This window comes from Mustela nigripes, chromosome 5, assembly GCF_022355385.1.
Source record: "Mustela nigripes isolate SB6536 chromosome 5, MUSNIG.SB6536, whole genome shotgun sequence".
NCBI classification, from domain to species: domain Eukaryota; kingdom Metazoa; phylum Chordata; class Mammalia; order Carnivora; family Mustelidae; genus Mustela; species Mustela nigripes.
The window spans coordinates 97,765,185-97,780,884 of NC_081561.1; the positions used below are offsets into that span (position 1 = coordinate 97,765,185).

General features: G+C 39.1%; 1 protein-coding gene across 2 annotated transcripts in view; it reads right to left on the reverse strand.

Moving 5' to 3' along the window:
• The window catches only part of IMPG1 (interphotoreceptor matrix proteoglycan 1), a 131,650-nt gene that overhangs the window by 87,189 nt on the left and 28,761 nt on the right, over positions 1–15,700 (reverse strand). For both annotated transcript variants that reach the window (XM_059400962.1, XM_059400961.1), the window contains 3 exons: positions 10,479–10,645; positions 10,182–10,210; positions 6,282–6,346 (listed from right to left, as the gene is read on the reverse strand). In XM_059400962.1, coding sequence (XP_059256945.1) covers positions 6,282–6,346; positions 10,182–10,210; positions 10,479–10,645 — 261 coding nt within the window. The remainder of the gene's footprint in view (positions 1–6,281; positions 6,347–10,181; positions 10,211–10,478; positions 10,646–15,700) is intronic.

Sequence of the window (15,700 nt, forward strand, 5' to 3'; positions counted from 1 at the left end):
TGAGATTAAGAGTCACTTATGGTTTGTCTCCCTCCCAATCCCATCTTGTTTCATTTATTCTTCTACCCACTTAAGCCTCCATGTTGCATCACCACTTCCTCATATCAGGGAGATCATATGATAGTTGTCTTTCTCTGCTTGACTTATTTCGCTAAGCATGATACGCTCTAGTTCCATCCATGTTGTTGCAAATGGCAAGATTTCATTTCTTTTGATGGCTGCATAGTATTCCATTGTGTATATATACCACATCTTCTTGATCCATTCATCTGTTGATGGACATCTAGGCTCTTTCCATAGTTTGGCTATTGTGGACATTGCTGCTATAAACATTCGGGTGCATGTGTCCCTTTGGATCACTACATTTGTATCTTTAGGGTAAATACCCAATAGTGCAATTGCTGGGTCATAGGGCAGTTCTATTTTCAACATTTTGAGGAACCTCCATGCTGTTTTCCAGAGTGGCTGCACCAGCTTGCATTCCCACCAACAGTGTAGGAGGGTTCCCCTTTCTCCGCATCCTCGCCAGCATCTGTCATTTCCTGACTTGTTGATTTTAGCCATTCTGACTGGTGTGAGGTGATATCTCATTGTGGTTTTGATTTGTATTTCCCTGATGCCGAGTGATATGGAGCACTTTTTCATGTGTCTGTTGGCCATCTGGATGTCTTCTTTGCAGAAATGTCTGTTCATGTCTTCTGCCCATTTCTTGATTGGATTATTTGTTCTTTGGGTGTTGTGTTTGCTAAGTTCTTTATAGATTCTGGACACTAGTCCTTTATCTGATATGTCATTTGCAAATATCTTCTCCCATTCTGTCAGTTGTCTTTTGATTTTGTTAACTGTTTCCTTTGCTGTGCAAAAGCTTTTGATCTTGATGAAATCCCAATAGTTCATTTTTGCCCTTGCTTCCCTTGCCTTTTGCGTTGTTCCTAGGAAGATGTTGCTGCGGCAGAGGTCGAAGAGGTTGCTGCCCGTGTTCTCCTCAAGGATTTTGATGGATTCCTTTCGTACATTGAGGTCCTTCATCCATTTTGAGTCTATTTTTGTGTGTGGTGTAAGGAAATGGTCCAATTTCATTTTTCTGCATGTGGCTGTCCAATTTTCCCAGCACCATTTATTGAAAAGGCTGTCTTTTTTCCATTGGACATTCTTTCCTGCTTTGTCGAAGATTAGTTGACCATAGATTTGAGGGTCTATTTCTGGGCTCTCTATTCTGTTCCATTGATCTATGTGTCTGTTTTTGTGCCAGTACCATGCTGTCTTGATGATGACAGCTTTGTAATAGAGCTTGAAGTCCGGAATTGTGATGCCACCAACGTTGGCTTTCTTTTTCAATATCCCTTTGGCTATTCGAGGTCTTTTCTGGTTCCATATGAATTTTAGAATTATTTGTTCCATTTCTTTGAAAAAGATGGATGGTACTTTGATAGGAATTGCATTAAATGTGTAGATTGCTTTAGGTAGCATAGACATTTTCACAATATTTATTCTTCCAATCCAGGAGCATGGAACATTTTTCCATTTCTTTGTGTCTTCCTCAATTTCTTTCATGAGTACTTTATAGTTTTCTGAGTATAGATTCTGTGTCTCTTTGGTTAGGTTTATTCCTAGGTATCTTATGGTTTTGGATGCAATTGTAAATGGGATTGACTCCTTAATATCTCTTTCTTCTGTCTTGCTGTTGGTGTAGAGAAATGCAACTGATTTCTGTGCATTGATTTTATATCCTGACACTTTACTGAATTCCTGTATAAGTTCTAGCAGTTTTGGAGTGCAGTCTTTTGGGTTTTCCACATATAGTATCATATCATCTGCGAAGAGTGATAATTTGACTTCTTCTTTGCCGATTTGGATGCCTTTAATTTCCTTTTGTTGTCTGATTGCTGAGGCTAGGACCTCTAGTACGATGTTGAATAGCAGTGGTGATAATGGACATCCCTGTCGTGTTCCTGACCTTAGCGGAAAAGCTTTCAGTTTTTCTCCATTAAGAATGATATTTGCGGTGGGTTTTTCATAGATGGCTTTGATGATATTGAGGTATGTGCCCTCTATCCCTACACTTTGAAGAGTTTTGATCAGGAAGGGATGTTGTACTTTGTCAAATGCTTTTTCAGCATCTATTGAGAGTATCATATGGTTCTTGTTCTTACTTTTATTGATGTGTTGTATCACATTGACTGATTTGCGGATGTTGAACCAACCTTGCAGCCCTGGAATAAATCCCACTTGGTCGTGGTGAATAATCTTTTTAATGTACTGTTGAATCCTATTGGCTAGTATTTTGTTGAGTATTTTCGCATCTGTGTTCATCAAGGATATCGGTCTATAGCTCTCTTTTTTGGTGGGATCCTTGTCTGGTTTGGGGATCAAGGTGATGCTGGCCTCATAAAATGAGTTTGGAAGTTTTCCTTCCATTTCTATTTTTTGGAACAGTTTCAGGAGAATAGGAATTAGTTCTTCTTTAAATGTTTGGTAGAATTCCCCCGGGAAGCCGTCTGGCCCTGGGCTTTTGTTTGTTTGGAGATTTTTAATGACTGTTTCAATCTCCTTACTGGTTATGGGTCTGTTCAGGTTTTCTATTTCTTCCTGGTTCAGTTGCGGTAGTTTATATGTTTCTAGGAATGCATCCATTTCTTCCAGATTGTCAAATTTATTGCCGTAGAGTTGCTCATAGTATGTTCTTATAATAGTTTGTATTTCTTTGGTGTTAGTTGTGATCTCTCCTCTTTCATTCATGATTTTATTTATTTGGGTCCTTTCTCTTTTCTTTTTGATAAGTCGGGCCAGGGGTTTATCAATTTTATTAATTCTTTCAAAGAACCAGCTCCTAGTTTCGTTGATTTGTTCTATTGTTTTTTTGGTTTCTATTTCATTGATTTCTGCTCTGATCTTTATGATTTCTCTTCTCCTGCTGGGCTTAGGGTTTCTTTCTTGTTCTTTCTCCAGCTCCTTTAGGTGTAGGGTTAGGTTGTGTACCTGAGACCTTTCTTGTTTCTTGAGAAAGGCTTGTACCGCTATATATTTTCCTCTCAGGACTGCCTTTGTTGTGTCCCACAGATTTTGAACCGTTGTGTTTTCATTATCATTTGTTTCCATGATTTTTTTCAATTCTTCTTTAATTTCCCGGTTGACCCATTCATTCTTTAGAAGGATACTGTTTAGTCTCCATGTATTTGGGTTCTTTCCAAACTTCCTTTTGTGGTTGAGTTCTAGCTTTAGAGCATTGTGGTCTGAAAATATGCAGGGAATGATCCCAATCTTTTGATACCGGTTGAGTCCTGATTTAGGACCGAGGATGTGATCTATTCTGGAGAATGTTCCATGTGCACTAGAGAAGAATGTGTATTCTGTTGCTTTGGGATGAAATATTCTGAATATATCTGTGATGTCCATCTGGTCCAGTGTGTCATTTAAGGCCTTTATATCCTTGTTGATCTTTTGCTTGGATGACCTGTCCATTTCAGTGAGGGGAGTGTTAAAGTCCCCTACTATCATTGTATTATTGTTGATGTGTTTCTTTGATTTTGTTATTAATTGGTTTATATAGTTGGCTGCTCCCACATTGGGGGCATAGATATTTAAAATTGTTAAATCTTCTTGTTGGACAGACCCTTTGAGTATGATATAGTGTCCTTCCTCATCTCTTATTATAGTCTTTGGCTTAAAACCTAATTGATCTGATATAAGGATTGCCACTCCTGCTTTCTTCTGATGTCCATTAGCATGGTAAATTCTTTTCCACCCCCTCACTTTAAATCTGGAGGTGTCTTCGGGCTTAAAATGTGTTTCTTGGAGGCAACATATAGATGGGTTTTGTTTTTTTATCCATTCTGATACCCTGTGTCTTTTGACAGGGGCATTTAGCCCATTCACATTCAGGGTAACTATTGAGAGATATGAATTTAGTGCCATTGTATTGCCTGTAAGGTGACTGTTACTGTATATGGTCTCTGTTCCTTTCTGATCTACCACTTGTAGGCTCTCTCTTTGCTTAGAGGACCCCTTTCAAGATTTCCTGTAGAGCTGGTTTGGTATTTGCAAATTCTTTCAGTTGTTGTTTGTCCTGGAAGCTTTTAATCTCTCCTTCTATTTTCAATGATAGCCTAGCTGGATATAGTATTCTTGGCTGCATGTTTTTCTCGTTTAGTGCTCTGAAAATATCATGCCAGCTCTTTCTGGCCTGCCAGGTCTCTGTGGATAAGTCAGCTGCCAATCTAATATTTTTACCATTGTATGTTACAGACTTCTTTTCCCGGGCTGCTTTCAGGATTTTCTCTTTGTCATTGAGACTTGTAAATTTTACTATTAGGTGACGGGGTGTGGGCCTATTCTTATTGATTTTGAGGGGCATTCTCTGAACCTCCTGAATTTTGATGCTCATTCCCTTTGCCATATTGGGGAAATTCTCCCCAATAATTCTCTCCAGTATACCTTCTGCTCCCCTCTCACTTTCTTCTTCTTCTGGAATCCCAATTATTCTAATGTTGTTTCGTCTTATGGTGTCACTTATCTCTCGAATTCTCCCCTCGTGGTCCAGTAGCTGTTTGTCCCTCTTTTGATCAGCTTCTTTATTCTCTGTCATTTGGTCTTCTATATCACTAATTCTTTCTTCTGCCTCATTTATCCTAGCAGTGAGAGCCTCCATTTTTGATTGCACCTCATTAATAGCTTTTTTGATTTCACCTTGGTTAGATTTTAGTTCTTTTATTTCTCCAGAAAGGGCTTTTATATCTCTCGAGAGGGTTTCTCTAATATCTTCCATGCCTTTTTCGAGCCCGGCTAGAACCTTGAGAATTGTCATTCTGAACTCTAGATCTGACATATTACCGATGTCTGTATTGATTAGGTCCCTAGCCTTCGGTACTGCCTCTTGTTCTTTTTTTTGTGTTGAATTTTTACGTCTTGTCATTTTGTCCAGATAAGAGTAAATGAAGGGGCAAGTAAAATACTAAAAGGGTGGCAACAACCCCAGGAAAATATGCTTTAACCAAATTAGAAGAGATCCAAAATCGTGAGTGGGGAGAAAGGGGATAAAAAGAGGTTCAAAAAGGAAGAGAGAAAAAAGAAAAAAAAAAAAGAAAGAAAAGAAAAGAATTTTAAAAAAAGAAAACACCTAAGAAAAATGTAAAAAAAAAAATATATGTATATATATATTAGATAAACTAGTAAAAAAATCGTTAAAAAAGAAAAAGGTAACAGTTAAAAAAAAAAAAATTTTACCCAAAGGCGAGAAAAAAAAAAAATGAAAAAGAAAAAATTAAATTAACTGCAAGACTAAAAAAAATCACAGGAAAAAAGCCATGAGTTCCGTGCTTGGCTTTCTCCTCCTCTGGAATTCTGCTGCTCTCCTTGGTATTGAAACCGCACTCCTTGGTAGGTGAACTTGGTCTTGGCTGGATTTCTTGTTGATCTTCTGGGGGAGGGGCCTGTTGTAGTGATTCTCAAGTGTCTTTGCCCCAGGCGGAATTACACCGCCCTTACCCGGGGCCGGGGTGAGTAATCCGCTCGGGTTTGCTTTCAGGAGCTTTTGTTCCCTGAGCGCTTTCCGTAGAGTTCCAGAGGACGGGAATACAAATGGCGGCCTCCTGGTCTCCGGCCCGGAGGAGCCGAGAGCCCAGGGCCCCACTCCTCAGTGCGCCCTCAGAGAACAGCGCCCAGTTACTCCCGTCTGCCTGACCTCCGGCCGCGCTCCGAGCTCACTGAGCCTGCGACCGGTTCAAGGTAACACGGAGCTGCGAGCTTACTGTCGGCTCTGTCTCTGTAGCCGGCTTTCCCGTTCCAATACCCGCAAGCTCTGCGACACTCAGACACCCCCGATCCTTCTGTGACCCTGCGGGACCTGAGGCCACGCTGACCCCGCGTGGGCTTCGCCCCGGTTTAGCCTCTGGAGCGATGTCCCTCAGCGGAACAGACTTTTAAAAGTCCTGATTTTGTGCGCGGTTGCTCCGCCGCTTGCCGGGAGCCGGCCCCTCCCCCCGGGGTCTATCTTCCCGTCGCTTTGGATTCACTTCTCCGCCGGTCCTACCTTTCAGAAAGTGGTTGATTTTCTGTTTCCAGAATTGCTGTTCTTCTTCTCTTCGATCTGCCGATGGATTTTCAGGTGTTTGCAATCTTTAGATAAGCTATCTAGCTGATCTCCGGCTAGCTGAAGCAGTCTCAGCTTGCTACTTCTCCGCCATCTTGACTCCTCCCTCCAAGGATTGCTTTTTAAATAATATACTTTCATGATCATTTGAATTAAGGTTCAGGAGCAGGTGAAGGAGGAGACCTAAGCTTACCTGTAGAAAACACAGGGGTCTCACCCGGCTCTCCAAATGTCTCCTCTGTAGATGCTTCATCTTTTCTAACACCACAGCAGAAAAGAAAGAAGAGGTGATGAAAAGGAGCTTGATAACAACAGGAGAAATGCATTTACTTTCCCTATACTCAACAGACCTAAAAATTAGAGGAGACCCCTTTAAAACTGGGTTTGCCTATTTCTTTCATTATAGAAGTAATCTTCAAGTGTATTTTCATTGAAGAAAAATTCAAACAACTCTTGAAAATGGTTATGTTTGACTCTAGGGTGTTCCATAAGCATCTTTCATGTGGTCCTGGGGAGCACTTCCATCATAAGCAAAACTGGTCTTCGGGGCTTTTTTATGTTTTATAGTCCCATTGTACTTGCACTGTGTCCTTGACATCAAAGGTAATTGCATGATATGATCTATGGCTGAATGTTCTTGCTAAAATCTCCGATCCTCAAACCTGCAAATCCAGAGAGTTCTTAAGTTTATTTACTAAAGTAACTCTTGTGGTTACTGGTTACAGTAATAGGAGAGAGGAAGATTTCTGGATAATGCGGGTGTATTAAATACTTATTCCGGACACAGAAGGAGTTCTTGGGTAGGCTGTTATGGGTAAGTTGGCACTGCCATGCAGAGGCAGTCTGGAAGATAGCTAAGGGCAAATCCAAGGGCATGGTTATATAGCTGTCTGTTATGACGTTGGCCTGTTCTAGCAAGCAACTTCTATATAGAGAGGAGTAGCAGTAGTAATCTCTTTTGAAGCTCACTGAAAGATTTGTTACTATAAGCTATTAGGTTTAATTATCTTGTGTCTGCGTTAGTACAATTTAGTAATAGTTGCCCAATATACTCGATCCAGTTTTCTGTGATTCATGATGATGGGAAGACCAAAGGAAATGGTTAGATGCTCTGTGTTGTAGAGTCATCTTGACTGGCTCAAGACAATGGGATCATCTACATACATATTTCTAACACACCCAGTTTTACCAAAGTCTTAATAGACATAATATACAAAATATTATCCACAGCATGGGCTGTGACCAATTAGAATAGATGTAAACATGTGACCAATTAGAATAGATGTAAACACAATATAGTGTAAACACTATATTGGTACACACGGGCTAAACATAACTTCAGACCATTTTGGAATTAGGTATTCTTGTTTGTTTCTACTGGTACTTTGCTATATACTTAGGAAATATTTTTTATGGATATCATATTTATAAAGATCTCATATCAAACAGAGCATTTGTGATTTAGACAATTTTCCTTTTTTTTTCACTTTATAGAACTTTGTTTATAGTAAGATATCTTTCCTCTTATTATAACTCTGGCATCCTTGTTTTACCTTCCTATAAAAAAGAAAACAGCCAAGAGGAACAGTTATTAAAGTGCTGGCTATAGCATTAGTTACAAGTCAACAGCCTGCTTTGAGCAGGATCCTGTGTCAGATGCTATTTCCTCATCCTTTGCCACTGGGTGTAATTCTGTTACTGCAATGACAATCTAGACCATTCCTCAGAAGCTATAATTTGGGGAGCTGGGACACTGGGTTCTTTCACTGGCTTTTATTTTAAAGTCATTTGAAACTGGCAGATTTACAGGCTACTCAGGTGAGAAAGTTTTCTGTTTTGTCTTCCTAGAAAGGCTTGCAATAACGGGCTGTCCGTCCTCCCTCCCTCCCTTTCTTCCCAGTTTGATGATCATAGTTAATGTTCAATGTTTGTCTCTTACATCGTAGCCATTCTTTCCAGCAATGTTGGTAGACATAGGAATGGATGAGATGATTCTATTTCTTTCTCCTTCTGTCTTTGGTAGCTGTTTCCTATGATTTTTAATTTTTTTTTTAATCAATTCTTGGTACACCCTGTTGGATTTTTTTCTTATGGATGGATGGCCTTTCCTTTGTTTTCTTTTTCTTTTTTTTGAAGACGGGGGAATAAGTACCATCCTATAGTTAATCAGAAGACTGAATATCTGTGTCTTGTGAACAAAGTTAATACTCTAGTAGTAAGGTTTTCTTCAATCACATTATTTCTTCTCATAACAACTTTTTAAAATTTCTAAAGAGTGGCTCTGTAGACTTACCAATTAACAAAATATATGAGAATTTTGCTCAGGTCTGTGGTGGTGGGTAGAGAGATATGAAAAGTTTCCTGCCCTTGAGGAGTTTAAACTCTTACAGGAAAATATGGTAAAATGAGGGAAGTGTTAAATAATAATGTAAGTGCCAAAAGGAGCATAAAGTTCAAAGCAGGGAGCTACTGCTGCAGGCTCAAATGGGCTGTTACGACATCATGGAATCCAGGTGGGACTTCACTATGAGCTGGAAGGAGAGTAGGATTTGGATAGGTAACGTAGAAAAGGCAGGTTTTCCGAGCAAGAGGGAAAGGCTAGGAGTCAGAATCCAGGATGAGGAAGACGTGGTCTATGTGCAGTGGGTGACATGGTAGCAACAGTGGGATCATGGGTAATGGATGCAAAGTTGAAAAGGTCAGGGGGTGGAAGGTCTCAAATGATTAGTTTGGCCTATGCCTCAGTGAAGGTCCTGGCAGGACACAGACGGCTCACTCATTGTGGGATGATTTGAGCAAAGTTTAAAAAAGGAATGACTTATTAAGGTGTGGGAAGAGTATAAGAACAACCACAAAGCCAAGCGCAGTACCCCAAGGCTGGTAACAGTGGGGTGCTCAAAGTACGCTTAGCCCAGTTACCATGAACCAGAGACAGAGAGGGATCTGTGGAAAGGCTGCTTGACAGGAGCTGAGTTGAAGCTGAAGGAGAACAACAGCCCTTGGAGACTTTGCAAGCTGGAGGTGAGGAGAGGTGAGAAATTCACTCATCTCATTCTCTTCTCTCCCTCTGATCTCCTGCTCCCCCACTGGCTGGTCCTACCTAGGAGTCAGGGCAAAAGCTGTGCATGACTCTATCCTTACCAGTCAGCCTTCTGCACACAGAGCATGAAGGTAACAGTGGGCAGAGGATATTCAGAAGGGTAAGAGGAACATGTGGGATTCTTTTGAATGTCATTGAACAAAGCCCAATGAGACAAAAGGAATTTTTTTTCAGGCTTATTAATCCCGTAACAGTTATACAAGTTAAGGAGGGGAAGAGGTTAGAGGCAGGGAAATCCATTAGGGAGATCAGATTTGACATTTTTCACAGCGTAAATTAGTAAGGTCCTAGAAGAGGTTGTTGGCAAAGAGAATAGAAATGAAGGAACAAATGTGAAAAGCATTATAAAGAATTGTCAGTAAGTCATACAGCCAAATTTGTGTCTCTCTTAGTATTGTCTTCAGAATTAGATTTCTAAATGTTATAAAATGTACGTAATTTGTGTTTAGAGTTTGTCTCTCTTCTTTAATCATTTTATTTAATGTACTTTTCCCTGCCTTTTTCTCATTTTGATTTTCTTATTTGATATTTAGTTCTTGCTGAGAGTATAGCTCAGTGCTTTGGTAATTTAGTTTGAGAAATATTAATGCTTCACAGAATACCAAATGAGAGTTCAAAATGCAGGTTGCTGTCTGATTGTATTAGTATTTTCCTGATGTAACTAATAGTTTATCATAAATTCTAAAAATCAAACTATTTTAATTGTTCTATATCTTATAAGTGAAAATACATATTAGATACTTAACACATAGTAATGGATCCATTTTATCTGCAAACATAGCACCAACATTTATCTAGTCTTTAGGGTCTATCCATTTCCCCTTTATATACTCATTTATCTTTAGCACAGTATATGCATAATTTGTCTGTCAGAATAACTTACACAGATTTCAGTGCTGACATAATATCATAAAAGTACAATAGCTCAGTCTCACTCCATTATATGATCTTTCAAAAGTCAAGAGCATGCTGCACTCTATTTTGGGTACTTACCTCTCAGGGAAGTGTCTCTGTTTTATTCTCTGCAGAAAGATAAAAAGTAATTTTACCAGGGGAAAATGTCAACTGAAGAGCTAAAGTCTATTTTCATCCCCTTTTTCCTTTAACTTCACTTCAACCAGCCTGTACAATGCTATTTTGCAAAAATAAAATTCTGGTTGGCTTTCTCAAATATCTCTAAGCACTTCTTCAACTAATCCTTATACAGTAGAAACCAAATGAAAAGGGGCAGGGACTGGAGGCCTGGGAGCTCTTTGGACAGTGTTCCAAATGTACAGTGCTTAGGTTCACCTGCTGAAGAATGTCCAGATGCTCCTGGGAATTGCTGAAATTTTTTCCGATGTCGAAGAGGCAGAAAGTCTCCTGCTGGCAGAGGCCGACCCAGTCCTGGTATTCCCCTGGCTCAGGGATGCGATCCAGAAAGATCCGATATGCTTCCCACACTGCTTCCTGACACACTGCAATGAAACACCATAGAGAGCAGAAAATGGCCACATCCTGAGATGATCCCTGTTTCCCAGCCCAAGCATAATCTTAGAACATGGAGCACTCTTTGATGGCTTATGTGGACACACTGATTTATAGCCCACAGAAATTAATTCATTTAGCAAATATATATTGAACTCTTCTATGTGTTATAGGGAAAAATAAAAGAAGGAAGACAGGGTATATGAGGGGGCTGGGAGAGAGAGAGAGAGAGAGAAGTTGTAGTTTAAAATAAGGCAGTTGAGGAAGATCTCGTTGTAAAAGTGACTTTTGAGCAGGCCTCAAGGCTAGAGAATGCTCTGAACATTGAAGGAACAGCAAAGAAGTCAGTGTGACTAGGGCAAGTATGACAGTAAAATAGGATGAAGACAGAAAGATATGGTGAGGGGAACAGGGACTGTTTAGAACCTTGTGGACCAATAATCTTCAAACTGGGGCATAGGAACCTGGCTGTATTTAAAGACTTTTCAAGGGATACAGAGGCACACAGACAATCTAAAGAGAAGCACTATCTACATTTCATTTTTCCTATCATGCTTCCCTAAAGTCCATCTGCCTGAGGACACATCTTTCCTTTTCCACTTTCCCTTTGGCCCGCATTCTTCCCCCATTCAACCCTCCCAAATCTTACTGCGGCTCAGTGCCTCTAAGTTGCCACACAAAGGGACCATGTCAAATAACAGTGTGGAGGTTAAGAAACCAAGTGAACTCAGTTGAGGGGTAATGCTTGTTTTTGCAGCAGGGTGGTTTCTGATTCTTTGCTTTCAACACATTAGAAGTAGTCCCAATGGAGTTGACTGCTGTCAAATCATTAAAAATAATAACAGATCATGATGTGATTGTAAGCATTTAATGTCAAAATAACTTAAAGAATAAAGATATTACTGGGGCACCTGGGTAGCTCAGTGGGTTAAAGCCTCTGACTTCGGCTCAGGTCATGATCTCAGAGTCCTGGGATAGAGCCCCACATCGGGCTCTCTGCTCAGCAGGGAGCCTGCTTCCTCCTCTCTCTCTGCTTGCCTCTCTGCCTACTTGTAATCTCTGTCTGTCAAATAAATAAATAAAATCTTAAAAAAAAAGATATTTCTATAATAAAACTCCCATCTGTTTCCATCTACTTATTTACATTTAAATTTTCTCAGCATTAAGGGAAACCAAGTAAAAAAATGGATAAAATTGGTGCTAAGTCCTATCTCATTTTGGCAACACATAATAAGAAGTAATGGTACATAAACTAATATGAGGAACAACACCAAAGCACTCCATGTGTCCAGAGGCTGAAGCTAATGAAACTTAAGCTACAGGCCCTTCATGTACACTGGGCTCTTCCAAAGTCTTGTTCCTAAATTTGTATTTGCAAATGTTAGTCCCACAAAACCTGTATCTGATCTTATATCTGTCAAAAGAAATATATTTAATTTTTTTGTTAAATTTGAATCTAGTTGTTTCAATTAATTATATATTAAAGGTAATTATAAATGCTGAACCCAGGAATTTCTTTGTACACATAAAGCCTATAAGAGTCTCGTGCTCTACCGACTGAGCTAGCTGGGCCACATAAAGCCTATAGTAACAGGAAAAAAATAAAATCTGTAAATTTATATATGTATTTTTATTACTGAGAAGTATGTAAGAGTAACCACTAACAGACTTTCGAGCACAAAATACATTAAGATAAGGCTGTGAAGTGGGAAGTGGGGTGGCAATGGGGTTATATGAAGAAAAAGGACCCCTGTGGCATTTCCTACTGTTGAGAAGAGTATATGAAGGGATGCGCTATGGAGTATTTGATGGTAACTACTGTGTAGCTATGGTAGATTCTATTAGGTGCACACGAATGTTCTAATTTTTGTTTCATTTTCAATATCAATATCTACAACTCACCAGAAGTTGCCTCTTATCTGATTATTCAAACTTAAGACAAAAAACTTCAGATGTTAACCGAAAAGCATGCAAAGGGGTACATAATTTAAAGAATTATTTTTAAAAATTATTTAAAAATTATTTTAGAGTATTAAGTGAGGGTAAAAAGTAAGATGATATCTGTCATAGGCAATTATAATATGTTGATTTTTACCTCAGGAGAAATGGGGAGCAATTGGAGGCTTTGGGGCAGAAGCTGACATCATCTGACTTTCTAGAGAAACTCTGCCTGCATGCTGAGAGAAGGGATTGGGGGAAGGAACAAAGGGAAAGAAGACCAGTTTGGAGAGTCTTACTCCTATGCTTTATAGTCCTTCACTCCCATTTTTTGTATGTCTGGATTTTTCTTAACTTTTTGTTTTAAGAGGCAAAGAGAATTCCAGACCAATTGAAGCTCAGGTTAATTTACCAGCAGCCACCTCACCAGAACCCACAAAGCCAGGAGTGGGTGCAGTCCCCTCCACCTCAAATATGCCATCAAGTTTTCCACACCTGGGAAAGTAATACAGGTCAGCACACCTGGAGAGCAGGTGAATAGCTTCACCAGGAGAACACACTTTTGTGAATGTTAGCTTCCTCCTGTCAGGCAAGGATCTGAGAGTTGTAATGCCTTTTCCAGTACCAACAACCCTGCAGTCTTTGATCTTCATTTCTACTCAAGGGTCTACATACAATGCAAGAAAGAAACAACACTTGAGTATCTTGACACTTGCCCAGATCTTTTTTTTTTTCCTTTTTCTGTTTTTTCTTTCTTATTAATTATTTTTATTAACATATAATGTATTATTTGCCCCAGGGGTACAGGTCTGTGAATCATCAGGCTTACACACTTCACAGCACTCACCATATTACATACCTTCCTCAATGTCCATAACCCCACCACCCTCTCCACATCCTCCCTCCCCCCAGCAACCCTCAGTTTGTTTTGTAAGATTAAGAGAGACTTGCCCAAATCTTAAGAGTTGCATGTCCAGCCTAAGCAAATCAGTTGCCCTTGCTATGTTTCTCATGTACTTACTCCATATTCTCTGCTGGGGTGTTATTTTGACTTTCTCTCCCCAATGCACCTGCTAATTTAGTTCAAATCACATTTAAGCGCCAGAGACACAGCATTAATATATACATAAAATCAAGTAGCACTGCCTTTGAGGACTTAGTGTTGGCGACTTTCACTGATAATATCTCTGTGTGAAACATCTGGGAGAACATAATATGATAATCCTTCTATTTACCAGTTCAACGTACCCTCAGGCATGTTGCTTTTGGTCTCAGGTTAAGTCTTCCTTTTATTTCAGTCCAATTTAAAGCTTGTTTTTTGCCTACATCTTTCTAGCTCTGCTCCTTTCTCTGCTGCCCTTTTCCTACTTCAGAGACACAGAACACCCTCACCCCCATTAAAATCTCCTTTTCACAAAGGCTCTGAGAGAACTTTCTCCCTAAAGCACAAATGTCTGAAGCTGCTTAAGGAATTATTTTCCGGGGAGGAGAGATTACAGCCAATGCTACATAAATACAAACAATTATAAGAGAATATTATGAAAAATCATTTGCCAACAAATTGGGCAATCTGGAAGAAATAGATAAATTCCTAGAAACACACAAATTACCCCCAAACAGGAAGAAATAGAAAAATTGAAGAGATGAATAATCAGCAAGGAAACTGAAACAGAAATAAAAAATCTCTCAATAGAAGTCCAGGGCCAGAGTCTTCCCAGGAGAATTCTACCAAACATTTAAGGAAGAATTAATACCTATTCTCAAACTGTTTAAAAAAAAAAATAGAAATGAAAGTAAACTTCTAATCTCACTCTACAAGGCCAGCATTATCTTGATTCCAAACCCAGATAAAGACCATACTAAAAAAGAGAACTATAGGCCAATATCCTTGATGAACACAAATTAAAATATTCTCAAAATCTAGCAAATTGCATCCAACAGTACATTCAAAAAGAATCATTCCACATGATCAGTGGGATATATTCCTGGGCTGCAAAGGTGGTTCAATATTCACAAATCAATCAATGAGATAAACCACATTAATAAAAGAAAGTATAAGAACCATATGATCCTCTCAACAGGTGCAGAAAAAGCATTCGATGAAGTGTAACAACGATTCTTAATAAAAACCCTCAGCAAAGCAGGGATAGAGGGAACATACCTCAACATCATAAAGGCTGTATACGAAAGACCCACAGGTAATATCATCCTTAAGCAGGAAAAACTGAAAGCTTTTCCTCTACAGTCAGGAAAAGATAGGGATGTTCACTCTCATTACCATTACTGAAGTCCTAGCCTTAGCAATCAGACAACAAAAAGAAATACAAGGCATCCAAATAGGCAAGGAAAGAGTCAAACATTCACTATTTGCAGATGACATGATACTCTATGTAGAAAACTCAGAAGACTCTACCAAATAATTGCTAGAACTGATATATGAATTCAGTAAAGTCACAATATACAAGATCAACATACATAAATCTGTTGTGTTTCTATACACCAATAATGCAGCAGTAGAAAGAGAAAGCAAGGAAATGATTCCATATAATTGCACCCTATAAGAACCCTATAAGATATCTAAGAAAAAAACCTAAACAAAGAGGTAAAAGATCTGTACTCTGAAATCTAGAAAATGCTAATGAAAGAAATTGAAGACAAAGAAATGGAAAAACATTCCATGCTCACGTATTAGAATAACAAAGATTGTGAAAATGTCTATACTACCCAAGCAATCTACACATTTAGTGCAATCCCTATCAAAATACCAACAGCGTTTTTCATAGAGCTAGAACGAACAATCCTAAAATTTCTATGGAACCAGAAAAGACCACGAATAGCCACAGCAATCTGATAAAGAAAAACAAAGATGGAGGTATCACAATTCTGGACTTCAAGTTATATTACAAAGCTATAGTGATCAAGACAGTATGGTACTGGTTCAAAAACAGACACATATATCAGTGGAACAGAATAAAAAAACCCACAAATAAACCCACACACTCTGATCAATCTTCAATGAAGCAGGAAAGAATATGCAATAGAAAAAGGACAATCTCTTCAAAAAATGCTGCAGGGAATACTAGAAAGCAACATATAAAGGAATGAAA